The sequence below is a fragment of the Geospiza fortis genome, unplaced genomic scaffold, assembly GCF_000277835.1.
Source record: "Geospiza fortis unplaced genomic scaffold, GeoFor_1.0 scaffold16, whole genome shotgun sequence".
Classification (NCBI taxonomy): Eukaryota; Metazoa; Chordata; class Aves; order Passeriformes; family Thraupidae; genus Geospiza; species Geospiza fortis.
The window spans coordinates 4,019,951-4,038,760 of NW_005054302.1; the positions used below are offsets into that span (position 1 = coordinate 4,019,951).

At 37.9% G+C, this 18,810-nt stretch overlaps 1 protein-coding gene across 1 annotated transcript in view; it reads right to left on the reverse strand.

Moving 5' to 3' along the window:
- The window catches only part of RNF17 (ring finger protein 17), a 39,947-nt gene extending 21,225 nt beyond the window's left edge, over positions 1-18,722 (reverse strand). Inside the window, exons 1-17 of the mRNA XM_031066071.1 lie at positions 18,714-18,722; positions 18,079-18,160; positions 17,406-17,497; positions 16,657-16,715; positions 15,652-15,707; positions 14,365-14,464; positions 13,200-13,280; positions 11,697-11,794; positions 10,740-10,911; positions 9,337-9,413; positions 6,934-7,008; positions 5,669-5,760; positions 3,947-4,108; positions 3,167-3,359; positions 2,548-2,713; positions 1,022-1,212; positions 313-451 (exon numbers count right to left, since the gene is read on the reverse strand). Coding sequence (XP_030921931.1) covers positions 313-451; positions 1,022-1,212; positions 2,548-2,713; positions 3,167-3,359; positions 3,947-4,108; positions 5,669-5,760; positions 6,934-7,008; positions 9,337-9,413; positions 10,740-10,911; positions 11,697-11,794; positions 13,200-13,280; positions 14,365-14,464; positions 15,652-15,707; positions 16,657-16,715; positions 17,406-17,497; positions 18,079-18,155 — 1,830 coding nt within the window. The 5' untranslated portion in view covers positions 18,156-18,160; positions 18,714-18,722. The remainder of the gene's footprint in view (positions 1-312; positions 452-1,021; positions 1,213-2,547; positions 2,714-3,166; positions 3,360-3,946; positions 4,109-5,668; positions 5,761-6,933; positions 7,009-9,336; positions 9,414-10,739; positions 10,912-11,696; positions 11,795-13,199; positions 13,281-14,364; positions 14,465-15,651; positions 15,708-16,656; positions 16,716-17,405; positions 17,498-18,078; positions 18,161-18,713) is intronic.
- Between the last annotated feature and the right edge of the window lie 88 nt (positions 18,723-18,810).

Here is an 18,810-nt window from a genome sequence, read left to right on the forward strand (position 1 = left end):
AATTAAAGAGCCTAACAATTATTGAATAGTGCCCTGCTCAATCAATTCTAACCAGTAAAATACTGCACACCCACAAGGGAATGAGTCATGTTACAGAACTGACAAAACCTTTCCGGGATTTTAAGAATTCCTGAATTTTAACTAGGCTGAATCAATGACTGCTGGAATTAATCTCACCTACTAATTCTAGGAATCCAACCACCGGTAACAAGTGACAGAACATAACAGAAGTTGTAGCTTATTTAGTGTGGGCTACAAATAACATTAAAATGTTTATTCATAGTTTAATCTGAAGTTTATTTCTAAACTTACCAAGCGAAGATAGAAATCACTTGGACTATTAATGTGACAAACCACAACAAAGACCTCTTCTCCTTCCTGTGGAATATTTGGTGGACTGTACTGCAAGACAGTGCAGTCTTCCAACTGGCTGGGAAGCTGTAATTTAAACCTAAGGTAAACAAAATGAAATTTTGAATAAAGTCAGTCAAAATGAACCACAAACGAACCCTTTTATATTCAAATGTCAAATTTCCCATTAATAACCAAAAAATGATCTTATAAAAACTACTTGATTCATACTTATACACATAGCTTAAACTCTCCCTCTTGCAGGTGGTGCAGTCAATTATCTGTAATGCTTCTCCCACTGCCCACCAGCCAAATCAAACAGATCCAGGGCTCACTTCTATGTGGTTTTCTGTCTGTGATAGACATCAAGGGCTTCTTACTTAGAGAGCCTCCCCTATTATTTAAAGTTTGTACAGAATATATATTTTGCCATTTTCTAAAATAAAATGCCCTATCTAAATGAAGCCTGACTAGTGCAAATGAGTATAGCATGGTGCACATCAGTGAAGGTGAAAAAAGGAAATCAGCAGATGCTGCTGAAGGTTAGTACATCACACATTAATATATGGAACACTGCAAAAGTAACCAGCTTAGTAAACTTCACTTGGTTAAGCATTACTCTGTTATCAGTTACGGCATAAAGGAGCAGGACCCAAAGGAAGACACATACCTTGCCAAATCTAAGAAAACCAACGCATCCTTGAGAGACAGTGGTGTATTACTGCTTACTTCATTAAGTGGAGGTTTTCTCAGATCCACAATGAGAACACCATCCTCTTCTCTAAACACCATCATTGAAACAACTTTATTATTTACCATTTCTAAAAATTTTGTCTTTGCCTCCTCTCCCCAACCTTCATCCTGTAATAGAAAGAAAAAGTTACTGAGGATGTCAGAGAAAGTTAAAACAAAAAACACAAACAAAATAATTAAAAGATAAAGAAAACGCAAGGAAGGAAGCACAGATGCATCTGAACAGATTAAAAACTGAACATGGTCAAACTTGTCTAGTCCATAGCAAGGACAGCACTGAATGGAATTCTTTCATTTTATGGATTAGTATGTGTATTAAACTGTATAAAACGGAGTCAGGTCAAAGGATTGCAGTTTCTACCACGTTTCTTCTGAAAATCCCCTCAGACTGTTTTGATACATTAACCAGAATCATCTTACCTTACTTTCATTTCATGACTTCCCCATGAAATGAGAGAGCAGAAATATAAGTTTGTCTTTTTGTGTCTTTACACAAATGCATAACCTGATTTGATCAATTTACACACGGCTACTCTCCACAGTATCCTGTGTAACACTTTATCTACCTTGAAGAACCGTGTCTGAATTTGTTTCTCTGGGATCAAGTTAATGCATTTCTCAATTGATACTGCAAATCTGTACCTTTTAGGCACAGAAAAAACTGAAAGTACATATAAGGAAGGCATTTTATCTGCACTTGGGAAAATTGTTCCACAACTTTCCTATTTAAAGTTATTTCAGTCAACATCAGACTGGTAAAAACTCCTCAAAACTGACCAACAATTAATACTGTCAGAAATGCACAGCTGTACTGGACTTAGTTCATTTCCATGTGAATGTGGCAAGAATAAAGAAAGGCTAATAAAAAGTGAATACTGAAGGAAATAATACTGCAATATATATGCTGTTTTTTGGTAATGGAACAAAGGTTGACAGTACTTTATTTGTGGTTACACTGAAAGAGAATAAAGTGTTATTTATTGCCATTACAATAGTGGCAAAATTTTTTAAGTAACAAGTACAATCCCTGAAGAGATTATCTTAAATTTTTTAAAGAAGCCATTTATTCTTTGTTTGGATGACTTCTGAAAGTACTACTTACATAGTTATCAGACACAGAAGAGAATAAATTTTGCAATTACTTTTTAAACTTCACAAAAGAACATGTCTAAAGTATGAGCAGTGAGATTTACGCCCCAAATATGCATTTGTAGTCTCACAGGCTTTTTAAGACAGAGTGCTATAAGCTTTTATTTCTTTTCCAATGAAAGCAATGCAACACATCTTTCTACAAGAGAATTTAACTTAAAATAAATACACTCTGTACTCTTGAGTTTCCTTATGTTTATACTGGAATAAGATAACTTTAAATTCCATATTTACATTCTTTAACAGAAATCTTATGAAGAAGTTCCTGAAATACTTCAAGCAGTTTGTACTTACTTCATTTTTGGGAACAACATCCTTCAGTGAACATCGTACTGCTAAAGGAGGAATGGCTGCAAGCTCTGCCTCAATGTGCTGGTCAGGCTTCCTCACAAACAGACAAATGTCATGGGTTTCAATAGTTTGCAGAGTAGCAGGATCAGGCCTTTCAGTGGGATCACATCTAATGTCAATGGGAATAAATGCAGCACTAGCTTAAAAACAAAATACTCCAAATACAATGCCTAAAACCCCCCTAAACCAAACCCCAGAGTTTTATTTTAAGTTATTATTGCAGTAATTGGCATAACGTCATGTTAATAAAACAGAATTTTAAAGTCTCAGTGAAATGCATTTTTAAAGCATTTAGTAGTTACATGTTCATGAGTTTGCTTTTGCAATTCATGTCTCAGTTAAATATTTTAACATATGCAGGCTTGTACACTTGTGCACTTAAATATAGTGCCACTTTTTTTTTTAGTTTGAGGGGAATGTGTATGAAGAGAATACCAGAGCCACTTGGGTATCTGGATTTCCACCTGTGTGAAGTTGAGGAAGGACTTGTTTCTCAGAAGAGACCTTGAATAACAGTAAAGACAACAACTGCAAACAAAAACCCCTCTCTCCATAAACATACCCTGAGAAAATCAGAACTACAGAGCTTCCAAAATCAATCAGGTATACTTTCAGCAAGGCAATATCACACACTTTGTATCTTATTGGACCACAAAGCTTCTTCCTCTGATTTTTACTTTCTACAGGAATTAGTTCAGTGATAGTTCCACGGCACCACATTCCAGTTTCCTTACTCTTAATGAAAGTTCTAGCACCTATATGGAAGCAAATACAAAAGGACTAAATTCAGTATTTTAAAGTATTTCACACTGAAACTATTATTACAGTTCTGCATAATGCTCCCCTGTTCCCATCCTCCACACAGGTAATAAAAGTGCTACTGCTACAATGAAGAGACAAAGACAGTAAATCTTATCTCTGTAGCCACCAGAAGTTCCCCTCACATTCATTTACACAGTATCTTTAAGGCTAGCAAGTGCTTGGCTTGTATCAAAAAGTAATTTCTGGTAAACTTTCTATAGTTCTAAGTAAAGCAGCAAAAACCCCACTGACATATAAAGTTATTACATACTTTTCATCAGTTTTCTGAACACATGATGGAAGTGGGTAACATCATCAACATGTGGACTAGGAAATAATTTTAATGATTTAAGAATGTATTATTGTCTTTCATTTTTCTTTCTAGAATTGTTTCAATTCAGTCAGTGAACTTTATAAAGACTGCTTTACCACACAAAGGAGTGGGAGGGAGGAGAGAAAAAAGAAAGAATATGATACTAAGGAAGGCATATTGCAAGGTAGTATTTTAAACTGCGTAGACCTTTAGAAATTAACAATTTACCTAGTTCCAAAATGTCTGAAGGCAAGAGATAGGAACTCTTACTACAGCAGAAGTCTTCTAATTTCGTCTGCAAAGCAAATGCTTCTTTCTTCTGTGAATATCTCCGAATATAGAAATGGCATGGATTTATAACATGGCTTACCAACACCAATTCTGTCAAACCTGAGTAAGACAAAACAAATTATCAAACACCCTCCAAGTGACTCCAACAGATACTAACAGGCATAGGATCGAGTTTATGTTGCATTAATCATGATAGTATTACCTCAAATAGATTTTAATCTGACCTCAAACAGATCTTAATCTGACAAGTCTGTTCATACTTGTTTCAAACTATTACCAAAATTTGCTTCCTGATGGAATTTTTCTTTTGAATTACCTCCCTTATGCTACCCTCCAAAACAAAATGCTGTCTCACAAAGCGGTAGCCTGAATTTAAGTGGGTAATTCAGAGTTTTCATTCCTTCTAACAAAGATATAGAAAGCAAATTAGAGATTAAGACTTCTACTTTTAAGAACAGGTATGCTAAGCACCTTCCTATAGTACTAAGTGTTAGTGCATGAAGACCAAGGAACGAGGCAAGAGATGACCCTATGTAAGACAGGACTTGTGACTAAGCATTCAAATCCTCTGTCCTGCAGGTACTTCACTCCATTAGGGATGCAAAAGACAGATTTCTCTTTCTGAAGTCACTCAACAAAGGTTGTTAATGGGTCAGAGGGTTTTAGAAGCTCCACAATGCAATTCTTACAAGCATAATTTATACCTGCAAAGAGTGGACAACATCATCTAATTGAGCACCACCTGCATGACTGATCAGCGCACACCAACCAGACAGACTTGCAACATCCTGGAGCACTGCCACCTCTGAACTGCAACACATCGTGGGTGAAAGACTACACAGAATCTGGCATCTGAAACAATCTAAGCAGGTATCCAGAACTGTGCTTCCAAGTTTAGGAAATGCCACATCCAGAAGAGATGCAAGATTTCTCTTGGCCATTTCCAGTGTAAAAGATGGCATCTGAACAAAAAGTCTGAATGACCTGAAAGACTTCCCCTATAGGGACACAGCCTCTTTTGGATCACCCCTGGTCACCATCTGCAAAGAGTGATGAGTCAGCTATCTTGTCTTACATACAGAACCATGGACTTATTAAGGCTGGAAAACACCTCTAAGACCCTGAGCACCTCCTGCCCACCAGCCTGGCAGGCTCTGCTGGACTCCCTCCCGTGTGACAGTGACTTTCAGTACCACAGGGTCCAATACTGAACACAGTACTGCAGATTCAGTCTTCAAAGAGAGGGGAAGAATCCCTTCATGGACTTGTCAGCTACACTCCTACTAATAAAATCCAGGGAAAAATCTGAAAAGCTGAAGAACCTAGCTGCTCCTGCCCAATATCATAGGACTATGGCCTGAGAGAAGATTCAAGAAGCTGAGGTAACTGACAGAAAAGAATTCTCCAGGAGCTAACGACAGAAACTCTTACAAGTCAAAGTAAATCATCATATAGCAGCTAGTGCTTTTAATACTCTTTGGAGAGCTTGTGATAAAGTTTTCAAGAAGCTAAACTTGAGAACAAAAAAAAGCCTCAAAAGAATTGAAACAGACACCATTAAAGAACTTGCACGAGCCAAATACAGCATAATACAAGACTGAAAACCAGGATCACACTCAACAACGGAAAACTGAAAGCATGAGGTACTAAGACACTTGCCTTCCAAGTCATCTTCAAGTATTTCTTCTATTATGACATCAGGTGTTTCTTCCTGGTCATCAAGGATAAGAGTGTCTTGCCCATTATCTTCACTGTGTTTCGGAAAAATTTTATTTGGAGACAAATTAACATAATTCAGTCTGCTTCTAGAAAAGCACAAGTCAAAGCAGAACTTTTATTAAGAATGCATCACTATGTTAAAAAAACGCCTCATAAGACCTGCTAGAAATAAACTAAATCACATTTTTTAATACCAAGACAACAAAAAACCAGTACTGTAACTCTTGAATCCTAGGAAGAATTGTCAGAGACACAGTACATATGCTTGGGCACAGCTTACTGCAAGAGCTACACCCGCACCTAGATGATCAGAGAACACAAGTACAAATACAAACTATTTGAAAAAAATGTTCATAATGTGATAAAATAGCTCATGTTGAAAAAAAAAAAAGGGCATATCAGATGTTTTTGCACCAACAGATACTACTCACTCTCATGTGTAGGATTTTCAAATATTACAGTATGCAATAAGCCTTTTTTAGCATATTCAGTGTTAACTACAACAGCACTAACAGCAACTCCATTCCCATTTTTCAAGTATTAGTCAAAGACCACAGAAACAAATAAACAAAAGAACAACAAAAACCTCCAAATAAAATAAAATCAATTGTAATTTTAAAAACAAAAGGGTTTTCTTTGTTAATCTTGAGAAAATTCTTTTGGCATTTGACAAAATCTGTATTTATACTGTGAACTGGAAATACTACCAATTTCAGTGTTTGCTGTTCATTAGAGATTCATTTACATGCATTTTCATGTGCTGAAATAATTAACATCTCTATTACATGTGGCAGAAACATAGTAGACACAGCACTCAGGGAGACAGACTGGAAAAGGTCATGGAGTCCGACTGTAAATCTAACACTGCCAAGGCAACCACTAAACTAACTGGTTCCATGGTCGAAACATTAAGTGCCAATCAAAGTTGAAAAGTATACAGTGTAAATAAAATGTGGATAACTTAAGTGATTCAGCAAAATATACTAGGGCAAAACACAAGCAAAACCAAAATGTCAGAACTGAAACACCAACTGGACTGACGGGAATGGTGATTGAAATACCAGCATATAAAGATTTGCTTTGCTTCAATAAACTCTTAGAACTCCACACGCACCTACAGTTTTTTTGATTTGGTCTCCAATAAATACTTAACACTAGAGCAGGTAAATTACTACACCTATTCTCTTTCATTAAAGAATACTTACTTCCTTGTCATTCCATGTTTAATCTCTCTCAAATTTTCTAATGAAGATGTAATCTCAGAAGTGTTCAGGAACAATCTCAAGAGAAGAGAACAAATATTATAGAGGGTTACAAGAATACCTAATTCACTTTGACAGTTTGAGACCTATGGTGTTTTTCAGCACAATATTCATGGAGGGGCAAAGTAAGATTAATTACCTAATCCAGTTTATTTCTTCCTACAAAAACCAGATTTGGCTGCTCATTTATCTTCATGTTCATATTTAAAAACTCTTGTCTTATGCTTTCTCCCTCATGCACAGAGTACTGTAGCATTCACCCAGTTTCCTCATCTATACTCAGTTTAGTTCAATATATTATTCTGCACAGAGACAAAGAATTTTCTTTCCTTTGTAAAGAACAAAACTGTAACTCAAGTCCAAAATATATGCCTCTGTTTATTGCTACACTATTAACTATTTTCTTTACCAAAAAGAAAACCAGCAAAATCTTTTAAGCACTTTCACATTTAAACTAATGGAACTGTGAATGTAACTTAAATAAATGCCTTAGCTTTTCTATCCAGTTTTAATTAATGAAAACCAAAATGTAAGTAGTACTGAACAGTTGTCTGGGCTTCTCTCAAGCTGAGCCTTCAGGAAAGTATCACTTTTTTCTGCAACATTTTATGTCTACAGCATGTGTCTCAACTTCTATGCACCTCCTACTTGTGGTTTTTTCACCTTTGGTGTAATTTTGGAGTGGCACAAGGTACATAATGCCTTCAGAGTTATCCTTCATCAGGTCTCCTTTGTCCTCTGTTCAGCTGAAGTTCTCAAAAAGTTTTCCAATTAAAAAAAATTGGATTTTGTTATGCTTCAGCGTTCTTTTAAGTTGGGAGAGTTTACCATTATGTATTTAAACAGACCTCTCTGAAACTGCCATTCATCACTGACAGTATCTTCAAAACAGTGACTTGGTAGGTAGGGCCTAAATTTTCTAAAAGAGGATTTTATAGATTGCTTTATCCATGTTCTAACTCAAGAACTCAACTAACAAGACTGGATCTTAATTTTTGTCTCATGTTGGAACAACCCACCCAGGGACTGGCTGAGTCACCATCCCTGGAGACATGGGGCTAACAGAGCTGGGGCAGTTCTGCCTGGAGAAGGCAAGGCACCAGGGAGATCTTACAGCACCCTCCAGAAACACAGGCACACACAAATTTTCTAGAGCCTCCTGCAACAGTTTAAAACCATTATCCCTTGACCTAAGGGAATGTTGATTCAGAGTAGATAAAAGGAATTTCTTACACTAAGAGCGGTGAAACAGCAGAACAAGTGGTCTGGAGAGGTGGTAAATGCCCCATCCCTGGATGGTGAAACAGCAGAACAAGTGGCCTGGAGAGGCGGTAAATGCCCCATTCCTGGAAAGGTCTAAGGTCAGACTGGATGGGACTCTGAGCAACCTGATCTAGCTGAGGAGGCCTTTGCCTACTGGAGGACACTTGGACTACACAACTTTTGAAGGTCTCTCTCAAACCAAATCATTCTATGTCTCTGTGACTTAAGACATGTAGACACTACACTTAAACATGTGGTAAAGGTGGAGCTGGTAGTGTTAGGTTAACGGTTGATCCTAATAGCCTTTTCCAACCTAAATGATTCTGTGGTCCTACAAAAATTGTTTGCATTTAGCATGTAAAGAATCAGCTTGCTAAGCTTCATTTCTCTGTGCCAGTCAGAATCACACCCCCACTCTATTCCCAGAGAGGTTCCACATCCTGAAATATAATAGGGACCTGCCCCAAGATGTTCCAAAGGAGCACCATCTTTGTCCTGCCCCTCCATCACTTTCCAGTGTGGCCTTTATGCACAAGGAACTGCAGCACTCTCGACCAGCCTTATGACCAAGTTGCACAGGGACAGGTATACCTCAGCTGTGACCTACTTTCTATCTCACTTCTGCTACAGAAATCATCAGCGCCTTCCAGTGAGGACAGCACGGCAACTGGGATTTTCCACAACTTTCTTTTGACATCAGCAGCCCAAAAAGCATTTTATGTTTCCTGAAGGTCAGAAACTGATTCACTGAAAAGTAATGAAGCTCTTATTCTCCCAATTTATTTCTATTTGTAAGGAAAGGAGGATTTCAGAAGTGGCAGAAGTCTGTCAAGGGTTTTTAAAATGCATATGTATTTGCCTATATTTCAGCAAATTGTATGTGCTTCCTCCCCCATGCCTCACATGAAGGCTACTGCCTACTTTTAGTGAAGAGTTCATACTTATGCCTGAAGTAGTTTTTCAGTCAACCGCAAGTGAAGAAGCTCAACTTCTGCTGTTTAACTGTCTCATGAACAGTTTTTGTAATTAAGATAACCTATGCCTCTTTTTACCTCCTGTATATCTCCCACTCCAGTCATTTACCTTGAAAGTATTTTGTCCTTTAAATTCTTCACTCTTGAGAGCTCAGTCTCCACTGGCAACTTCAAATCATAAATAATCTGAAATTAAGAAGTACAATCTTAGTTTCCATTAAACAGGAAGTTATAGAAACACCTCTTATCTATAGCACGACACCTTAAATTTTATGGTAAAAACCCCAAGAGTTCAGCCAACAGCCAATTCTGAAATATGTCTTCTTGCCTTAGTAAGACTTAATGGTTGGGATTCTGTAATCTATGCATATAAACAGAAGCAAAAGTCAGATACTCCTTTTATTTCAATATCAAACGAGAAAGTGATCTCTAAGTAAAAAGGCAGGCCTATGAGAGGAGAGTGGTGGCTGCCAGTTCCCAAAAAATCACAGTGGTGAGATAGAAGTAAATGACAGAAAAAAAGGAAAGATTAGACTTGTCTGGGACAGAAGACCCAGTTTCTTCAGCTGGAAAGTGACAAACGGATGTAGTGTAGGTGATTCTGAAAAGCACATTTCGTCAAAGAATGACAAGACCAATTATTCATTCCTTTTCTCAACACAAGGACTACAAAGGCTTCAAATGAAATAAGTGAGTGGCACATTTTGAAATAACAGAGGAAGCTTTTTTACATAAACCTAATTTTAAATAGTAAAAGGTAGAACTCACTGACACAACCTATGCCTATGTACACATAATGCACCTATGTACACACCCATGCACATTGCCACAAGCTCTACAATAACATTAAAGATGTTCCACAATCTTATGACAGAATAAGGTAATGGTTATTCAGTGTAATGAGCCCAATGTATCCTACTGATACTAAAATCCTTAACCTTCAACTTCCCCAGTTTCTTGGATGCTTCCTCCAAGCATCTTTCCTCTCTGTTGCCAGAGACAGGAGACTTCAGAGGATGGACCTCTGCTCTGAAACAGCATGGCAGGTAGCATGGGTTTCTATGAACAGCAGATATGATGGGGAGAAAGAACAAAAGTAAAGGCCTGGGACCAAGAGGATTCAGTGAGCGTGGCTATGAATTCTGGGGTAGTTCAGTGAAAAGGATGGAGAGCTCTGGAATGGAAAAGGCTTGAGAAACTGAACTGATCCAAACACTACCTTTTCACTGATCAGCACTGTGCCAGTTTTCCTATCCTCCCCCTCCATTTCCTGTTTCAGATGCCAAACTCTTCAAGGTAAGAACCACCTTTCTTTGCTTCCTATTAGTTACCAGATTGTAACTTATGACTAAGACCAAATAAAAATTCTGTGTCTGCGAAGAAGCAGGGTAAGAATATAACAGCCCCAAAATGTCAGCACTGAAGTCAGCAAACTGAGACCACAAACTTCTAATCCAAATTTTAACGTATTTCTTAAAAATAAATTATTTCACAGTGCAAGAATGTTACTACCTGAGTGAGATCACAACAGTTTCTTAGAGAATGTGAAAATTTTAATTCCTTTGCCGTCCTAATGGCACCAATCAAGTGCTTCTTCTTCTCTTCGATGATTTCCTTCGTTTTTGCAATACTTGAACAATAGTTGTTGATGTTCTCCTTTAATTCTGCGAATGATTTCCTTTTCCTGTGTTAAAAACATTACTTTTCACAGAATTTAATACGCACTCAGCTGCACAGACTCAAATCTGAACTGTTACACACAGCTGCCAGCCACACAATACAAAGTGGATATATCTCACACACCAGGATCATCTCCCCCAAACAGTGAGAAGTACAGGCATGGGAAATGCACTCTGTAATTGGAGGAACCACAAAAGTTAAGGAGGTCACACTGAAAAGATACTTATTAATTAAATATTAAGAGCACTATTCCATTTCAGCCTCCTGATATTTCCAAACACATCCAACTGAAAAATAAACAGCTGAATCTTACAATTAATTCTACTAAGGTAGAATTAAAGACCATCCCCCTCAGAGGCTCTTCTGGAAACCTGAGCTTTAATACCTCTCTCCCCCCAGTCTGAAGACATAAATATTTGTGAAAATCCAGAAATGAAGCGTCCCTGCGCTTTTATCAGCTTGAAAATGTGCAGGAAGTAAATAAAAAAAACCCCTGCTATCCTTGCCATCCACTAATAAGAGTATTACAAAATTGAGCTTTTTCAGAAAATTAACATTATGAGTAGTTTTTCTTATCTTTTTAAGAGCAGAGGCAGCATAAGCTAGTGTTTTTCAACCATGCAAACCAGCTCCAAGATGCCACAATGAAAGGGTAAAAATAAAAGACAGGTACTACGAAATACTGCTACAAGAAAATTCTAAACAAAATTTTACTCTTTCACCTGAATTAGGACGAGGTTTGTGGTAAAAGTAACTCACCCGTGCCATACTACAAAACTAGATTACTACCTTGACAGAAGAGTAATAAGTTCATCAAGTGTTCTATCTGCAGCTTCTGTAACTTTGTCTTTTTTATGCTTTACTTTGAGCTCCAAGTATTCCAGCACCTATTTTGTTCAGTACGAATAAACATGCATTATTTCATTATTATTTTATTATTCTCACAATACTACTACTACTACTTTTAAAATTCAGAACAGAAGCAATGAACAGTAAGACAGTGATGGATACCTCAGCAGATAGAGTTACATTAAACCACTTATAGCTCATTACAACCCTCTGTTTTCTCTAACTTGGAGTCAGCTGGCACTGTTTGAATCTTCCACTGAATCTTTTAGTTCTATGAAGAAACAGATCTTGGGCTCAATGTCTCACTTTCCTTACCTGACCTTCAAACCTGCACCATACACAAAGAACAGCATGCTGAGATTTCTACCGTTTTTTTTTTTAACTCATTGTGAGCATAAAGGGAAAATTGAAAAAAATTTCTTCCTCTGGCTAAACATCAGTTTTGTCACTACAGTTACATTCAATGAAGAGACTATAGGAAAAAAACCCTCAATAGCGCAATACTGCTTTGGCAATTTCTCAGTCTTTGTTGAAAACCTGTTGCAAGACCACAGTCTTGGTATTATAATATAATACCCATGCATTATTATATTATAGCTGCTGAAATAGGAAGTTCAATATGCTACCAGTGTATGAATTAAGAATTCAACATAGCTTTGCTTAACAGAAAGACTGGCCATTAGAAAGGTAATGAAAAACAGGCCTCCCTGACACTTCCCACCACATTTATCAGAACTAAGTTTTTGAAACATTAAATACTTCTATACTGTGTATCTTACACGTAAAATGCAAATAGATGGCAAAGACAGAACTGCAAGCTTTTCTACAGCACATTAAAACATTTAAGAAAAGCTAAAGTTCAAATAAATTAATTATCATTGATAAAGTTTAAAAGTTAATTAATAAAACCTATTAACAACATAGCTGGTGTTTTAGGATTCTTCCTATGTTTTATACTGTGCATACAAATTACTTGATTTACATTTTTCTGCACATTCTGTTGCATTTTTTTACTTCTCCTTCCCTCATAACATCTTTTCCACCTTTAAATGCAGAAAGAGGCACAGCAGAATTAAAAAGTTAAACTAGCTGCTACAATAAAAACAAAAGTTGAATTTTTCCCTGATCCAAGGAAACAGAAACTTAGTACTTAACGACTGGCTTGCATATGGTTCGGCTAAATGTATGTATTGACCTATTAACTTTAAATTGAGCACAGGCTCGTGTACCCCTCTGCAGACTACTTCTCAGGCTGTAGCCTGGACTTCAAGGCTGTGTACTCACAGAAATAACATGGAACAGTTAAAGACAAAAGAGGTAACAAAACAAAGGCAGGAAAAGCAAATTTAAATAATGCGTTAATGCGTGATTACTCCCAACAAAAACCTTCAGTCTAGGAGAGGACTGATTATTTAATGATTTATTTAACTAAATTTCACCCACCTTGCTTGCATCATGGAAGTGGCCAAGATTACTAACAGCTATGCCCAAAGCTTCATCAATATCTTGCCCAGTGTTGTTCTCCTGAGGAAAAGTTTGCCAATGAACATAAAAGTTGCTTACACAACTAGAAGACAAGATGGCCTACAACCATTGGCCATTTTGACAGAGGCATTTGATGTGGATGACTGATGAGCTATGCGAAGACTCTGAGCAGCTCCATAATGGCCATCAGGCACAAAATACTTGGCTCATATGAATTCCACTGAGAACATTTCCACTGAAATTAGTATTTCTGAAACAGAGCTAAATTTGTTTCTTGAAACAATTTAATTGCATACTCACATACAAAAAACAAATTAAAACAGTAACTGAAAAAAAAGGCAAAATGAAGTTATTAATACAGAGAAAAGAAAACATGGAAGATTGAAGAATGGGAATACTGCAGCCTAGAACAAAAGTAAAATATTTAGGAATATCACTTGGGGAAAACCCCTCAAAAGAACATAGCTAACTCCCAGTAGTTTGCCGATACAAGGAAACCATTTTCAACTTTAACAGGCACTGTAACAAAACTACCTAAGAAATCACATCGGACATTTGCAAGGTCAGTGTACAGGACAATCTCCACAGAAGAAAACATGACTGGCACTTGATATACAGTTCCTTTACACTTTAAAATATCCACGACTTACGTTCTCTGGTCTAAAACCTCACAAACATATTCAGAAAGACGAGGTTAGGAAATTTAACAGAACGTTTAAAGAGGTGCGTTTGTCCACCAACCTTGTTGCCCTGAATTACTGTTTTAAGGATGTGAACATGAGCCCTGCAGATGCCCCAAATTTAAAAACAATTAGAGAAGTCCCCAACGCCAATGTTGTGAAGCCTGGGGTATCTTTTAAGAAAAGCTAAATTCAAAATACATCATTTCACAGCAACTGGATAGAACTAACAATCTTCAGCTATGATCTCATTGGGGGGTCTGAGCTGCACTCATTTTGTCAAGTTATTTTATGAACACTGTAGCTGCACATCCCTTCCATAAGAAGACAGAACAGTAGCAAGTAACTGTTAAGGCTGCAGGGTTTTTTGTTTTACAAAGTGCACTATAAACTAAGCATATACAAACCAAGTGAGATTATAAGGAAAGTCCATGTTAATATACCATGTCAGATGATGGAGCTAGAGCTGATCCATCACTCAGCCCACCATTGGAAGAAAATGGGTACTGAACACTTTTCTCTTTGATATTGTGACTGAAGGGCCTGCAAACAAAAAAAAAATTAAAGACCTATTCATTTTAAATAAAGTACCAAACTTCCTACAAATACTTTACACAAAAAATCCATCATTAAATACATGTACACACACCTATTTATGTAACAGATGAATTCACACATATAGCAGATACCCCATAAAAAAAATCTTCTTACTATAATCCCCTTAAATGTAGCTATTTTTCATTTGACAATTTTGGCAAGGCTGACAAAACCTTGGTAGCTGGTAGTGATTCTTATCCTCAGTGAGAGTAAATGCATGACTGTGAATATTCCAGGATTCATTTTTCATTTGTTACTGTTAAAATCTTAGGAAGGCTCCTAAGTTTTATTATATGATGACCTCCAGCTGCTCTGCTGCAACAGCTAACAAGACTCCCACAAAAGCAGTCTGCATAAACCAGCCTTATTCCAGGAAGGAAGCCTTGTGTTGTTCTTCCTGGGCTCTGTTTGTTGTGTCTGACCAACGGTGAGAGCATCTGGAGAACACTGCTGCAGAGACTGACAGCCACACATGAAATCTTTCACTTTGGGCAAGGTTAGCAGTGCATGTAACATGCACCAAACTCAGAAGACAAATTTCCTGCATCTTCCTTCCTTATGCAACAGACCTGAAAGAATTTTCTGGGACTATCTTTATTTGCATGAACATCAATCTCCACAGCAATAACACTGCAGAGGGAAGACATCCATTTTAAAACTTCCTTCAGGTTCACACTGACTGGGCAAATAAACAAGTGAATGTACTTTAGATTTGATAAGACCACAGAATATTGCTGGAATAATCTTCATATAGCTGTGACTGGTTATTGAAACAGAAGGAGCAATGGGATCAGCAGGTGTTGGGGAGAAGGAGGCAGAGTCCTTCCCACCACAGCCTGGCAGTTCAGCAGATCTTTCTCCCTCTGAACCCTTATCAGCCATCTACCACAGTGCTTAAACTTTCAATTTCACACATTTTCAAGCCAAACCAATTTGTTTTTCGCTGCCTCTCAATGAAATTATACTTGTACTCCATGTGTTCTCACAGTATCAGACACTCATACCAACAATACATTAGTGAAGTTTAAAGAACACACTAATCAGCCCAAGGAAAGTGTCTGGAATCACTTACTTGGTTAAATCTTCCCCCAGGCTGGCATTTAAAGACATGAAAAGATTTAATAAAGGTTTACCTTGCTTGTCTTTCTGAGCTGCTGCCACACAGCCCAAATTTAAAGTCCGTTCTGTTCTAAATTCAGGGGGGAAAAGGAAAACAAGTTAAACCACAGGCTTACAGCCAAATCCCAGGGAAAGATATTCTATAAACCTGTTTTCACCTTCAGTATCCACCCCTGCCCACCATTTCAATTAGACCAAGCTTCAAATAAGTGCTGTTGAATTGTACAAGGGGAGGTCTAAGGAAAGAGCTCCAAAGTGGAACATCTCATCTGTAGCCATCAGTGCACCTTTGTGATAAATAAAAAGCGTTCCAAGTAAAAGGAATCCCAACTTCCTGTTTGCACTCAGTATTTTCTCCATTATTATGCAAAACTCATAACGCACTGGATTCCTGAACCAGATTCTACAATGTACCTTTTCAATCAGGCCTAATTTCAGGGTTTAAATGCCAAAGATCTGACTCGCTTGAATTTTGCAATAAATACTAAACCTGAATTTCATAAGAGGAAAAAAGGGCATTTCATGTTTGTCCAAAATATAAATTTCGATGAAACAATGGCATTAACATGTCATAGGCAAGTTTTTTTTTTTAAGATGCAGAAGCAGAAAACCTCAAAATCTACGCACTACTGGGCAAAGTGAAGTTGTTTTTTTCAGTATCTTTTAAATCTTTATGTACAGAAAACGTACATATTAATGAGTTGTTCTCTTGCACACTGTGTGCACACAAGAGGGTGGAATAGATCTGGCAACAAGGGGCACTAATGAGAACCGCAAAAGCACACCTTCCTAAACCCAGGCTCTGAACAGCTGACGTGCACTACACAGCAACACTGTGTAATGAGAAATGCTAGCAAGCACCTGCTGGGGACGTAGGTGGTCATAAAGCACAGATCCTGAACTCAGAAGGGGCCTGAGCCTGCTTTAATCACTCTCAATGAAAATTCACAAGCTCCTATAAAATTGCTACTTCACACCACCACAGTGACTACTGAACTGAAAGCTTTAGATCAACTTACTTCTGCAGAAGCAAAACAAAACAAATCAGTGTCTTCATCCTTCCCATCACCATGCAACACTGTAAAAGCAAGCACAGAAAAACCCACTCCTGCAGGGCATCCTAATCCATAAGACAACAGGAATATACTATCACCAGCACAGTGATAAATAGTATAAACAGTATTCAGCAAGTCAACAGGAATTAGAACCCTGACTTTTTTTAATAAGAGAATTTAAGAGCTAGGAATAGTAATCCAGATGGATAGATGTAAAACTTAGCTGAGAATTACAAAGACTGACTTGCATGTACTGATTAGGGCATTATCTGTTATCTTTAGCTATACATATATAAACGTTACTACATTCAGCACAGGATAACTGTATGAAAGGAAAAAAAGGCAAAAACCCCACACATTCAAAAAACATAGTTAAGTACAGGAAAAAAAATGGCTTCATAAACACCCATAAATACTACGCATCCCATACAAGTTTTCAACTCTTGGAAAAAAGTTACTCATGCAGAAAAACCCAGAAAAATGAGGTTTCTTTTAGAACAAACTTGACAATCACTTCATCAAGAAAAGGAGCTGGAGAGGAATCAAAAGGAATTGATTGTTCTTGCTAACTACTGGTAAGTAGCAAATAAACAATGTGTTAATCAAATCCAGCAGCCCATCTGCTGTTCTTCACAGATCATATAAAATAAAAATTAACAGTGAACTGTGCACACAATAAAACTGCTGGAAATAAAAAGATCCCAAAGCCTTACCTTCTGCACTGGCAGTTTTTGACATATGACACAAATCACCATTTCTCTGATATGGCTCTGTAAAATGCTCTTCTAGTAGCTTAGGACATTGCCTTCAGAGGTAAAAGTAAAGATTTAGGATCATTAAGAATATTGGTAAGAAACTAATTCTGACTTCCAGCTGTTTCAGAGCTAAGCTCATCCACTTTTACCAAATGACTTTATGAAGAAGTTGCAGTTAACAAAACACACCACAAAAAATTTGTTATCCTCTCTTAACTGGGGAAGTACTTCATCATACATAAAGGTGAGACTACAGCTGCTAGGCATGCAGTATTTCAGGTAACTGGAACCAGCACAAATAAATTGTTATGTAATCAGTTTTAATCACATTCATTACAGTTATTTAAAACATACTGAATAAATCAACAGAGCTAATTTGTAAAAACTACATACAGACCAGTATGATACAGTATCTGACAGCACACCAAATTGCATTAAAAATGTCCCTTTCCATGAACCTCTCTCAATACTGAAACTTTACACAAACTGAGTATTTTTACTCACATACATAACGGTCTCACAACACTGCAGAACACAAACATTACTTTCTACATTTTCTCAATTCTATTTCCTCAAAATTGAGCTGTCAGAGCTTGATAATATTAAAGCCACCATCTCGAAATCCACATACCTCACACCTTTCGTTCGATTTCTGGGAAGCTCTCTATTACTATCACCCAACAAGGAGAACTCTCCCATTCCACTCATGGTGCCTAACATTAAAAAAAGAAAAAAAAAGAAAAAGTAGGAGACAAATTACTTTCAACCTTTCAAGGCAGCCCAGTTCATCACTTGAGCCAACACTATACGCTATAGGTTCACATCATTTTGCGCAGAGCAAATTGGAAGTGATAGACACAGAAACCATATCATATACACCTGTCACAGACATTACACACACTTCACCTATGCTGTATTGGATTCTTACACACCTATTTCTTCCTTGAAAAGCAAATCTAAATGGAACAGACCAGCAGCCTGCTCTGCACTGCTCAGCTTCTCCGACCCACCTACCACTGCTGGGCACCGCAGGAAGCTCCCAAGCTCCCACCACTGCTGGGCGCCGCAGGAAGCTCCCACCACGGCTGGGTACCGCAGGAAGCTCACAGCTCCCACCACTGCTGCTCTCCCACCTCCCTCCTGAGCACGCACCATCCAAGGACGGTTTCTCCCTACTGCAATTCTCCCCATACTCACTCCCTGCCTGCAATCCACCCCCCGTACGGACCCCGACTCCCATCCCTGGGGACTGCTGCCGCCCCGCACCTTCCGTGGTTTCTCAGGCTGTTGTTTTCGGTCCCTGTCCCACACGAGCTCTCTCTCCCCGCGCCGCTGCGGGCGGGCTCAGGGACGCGCGGCCGCC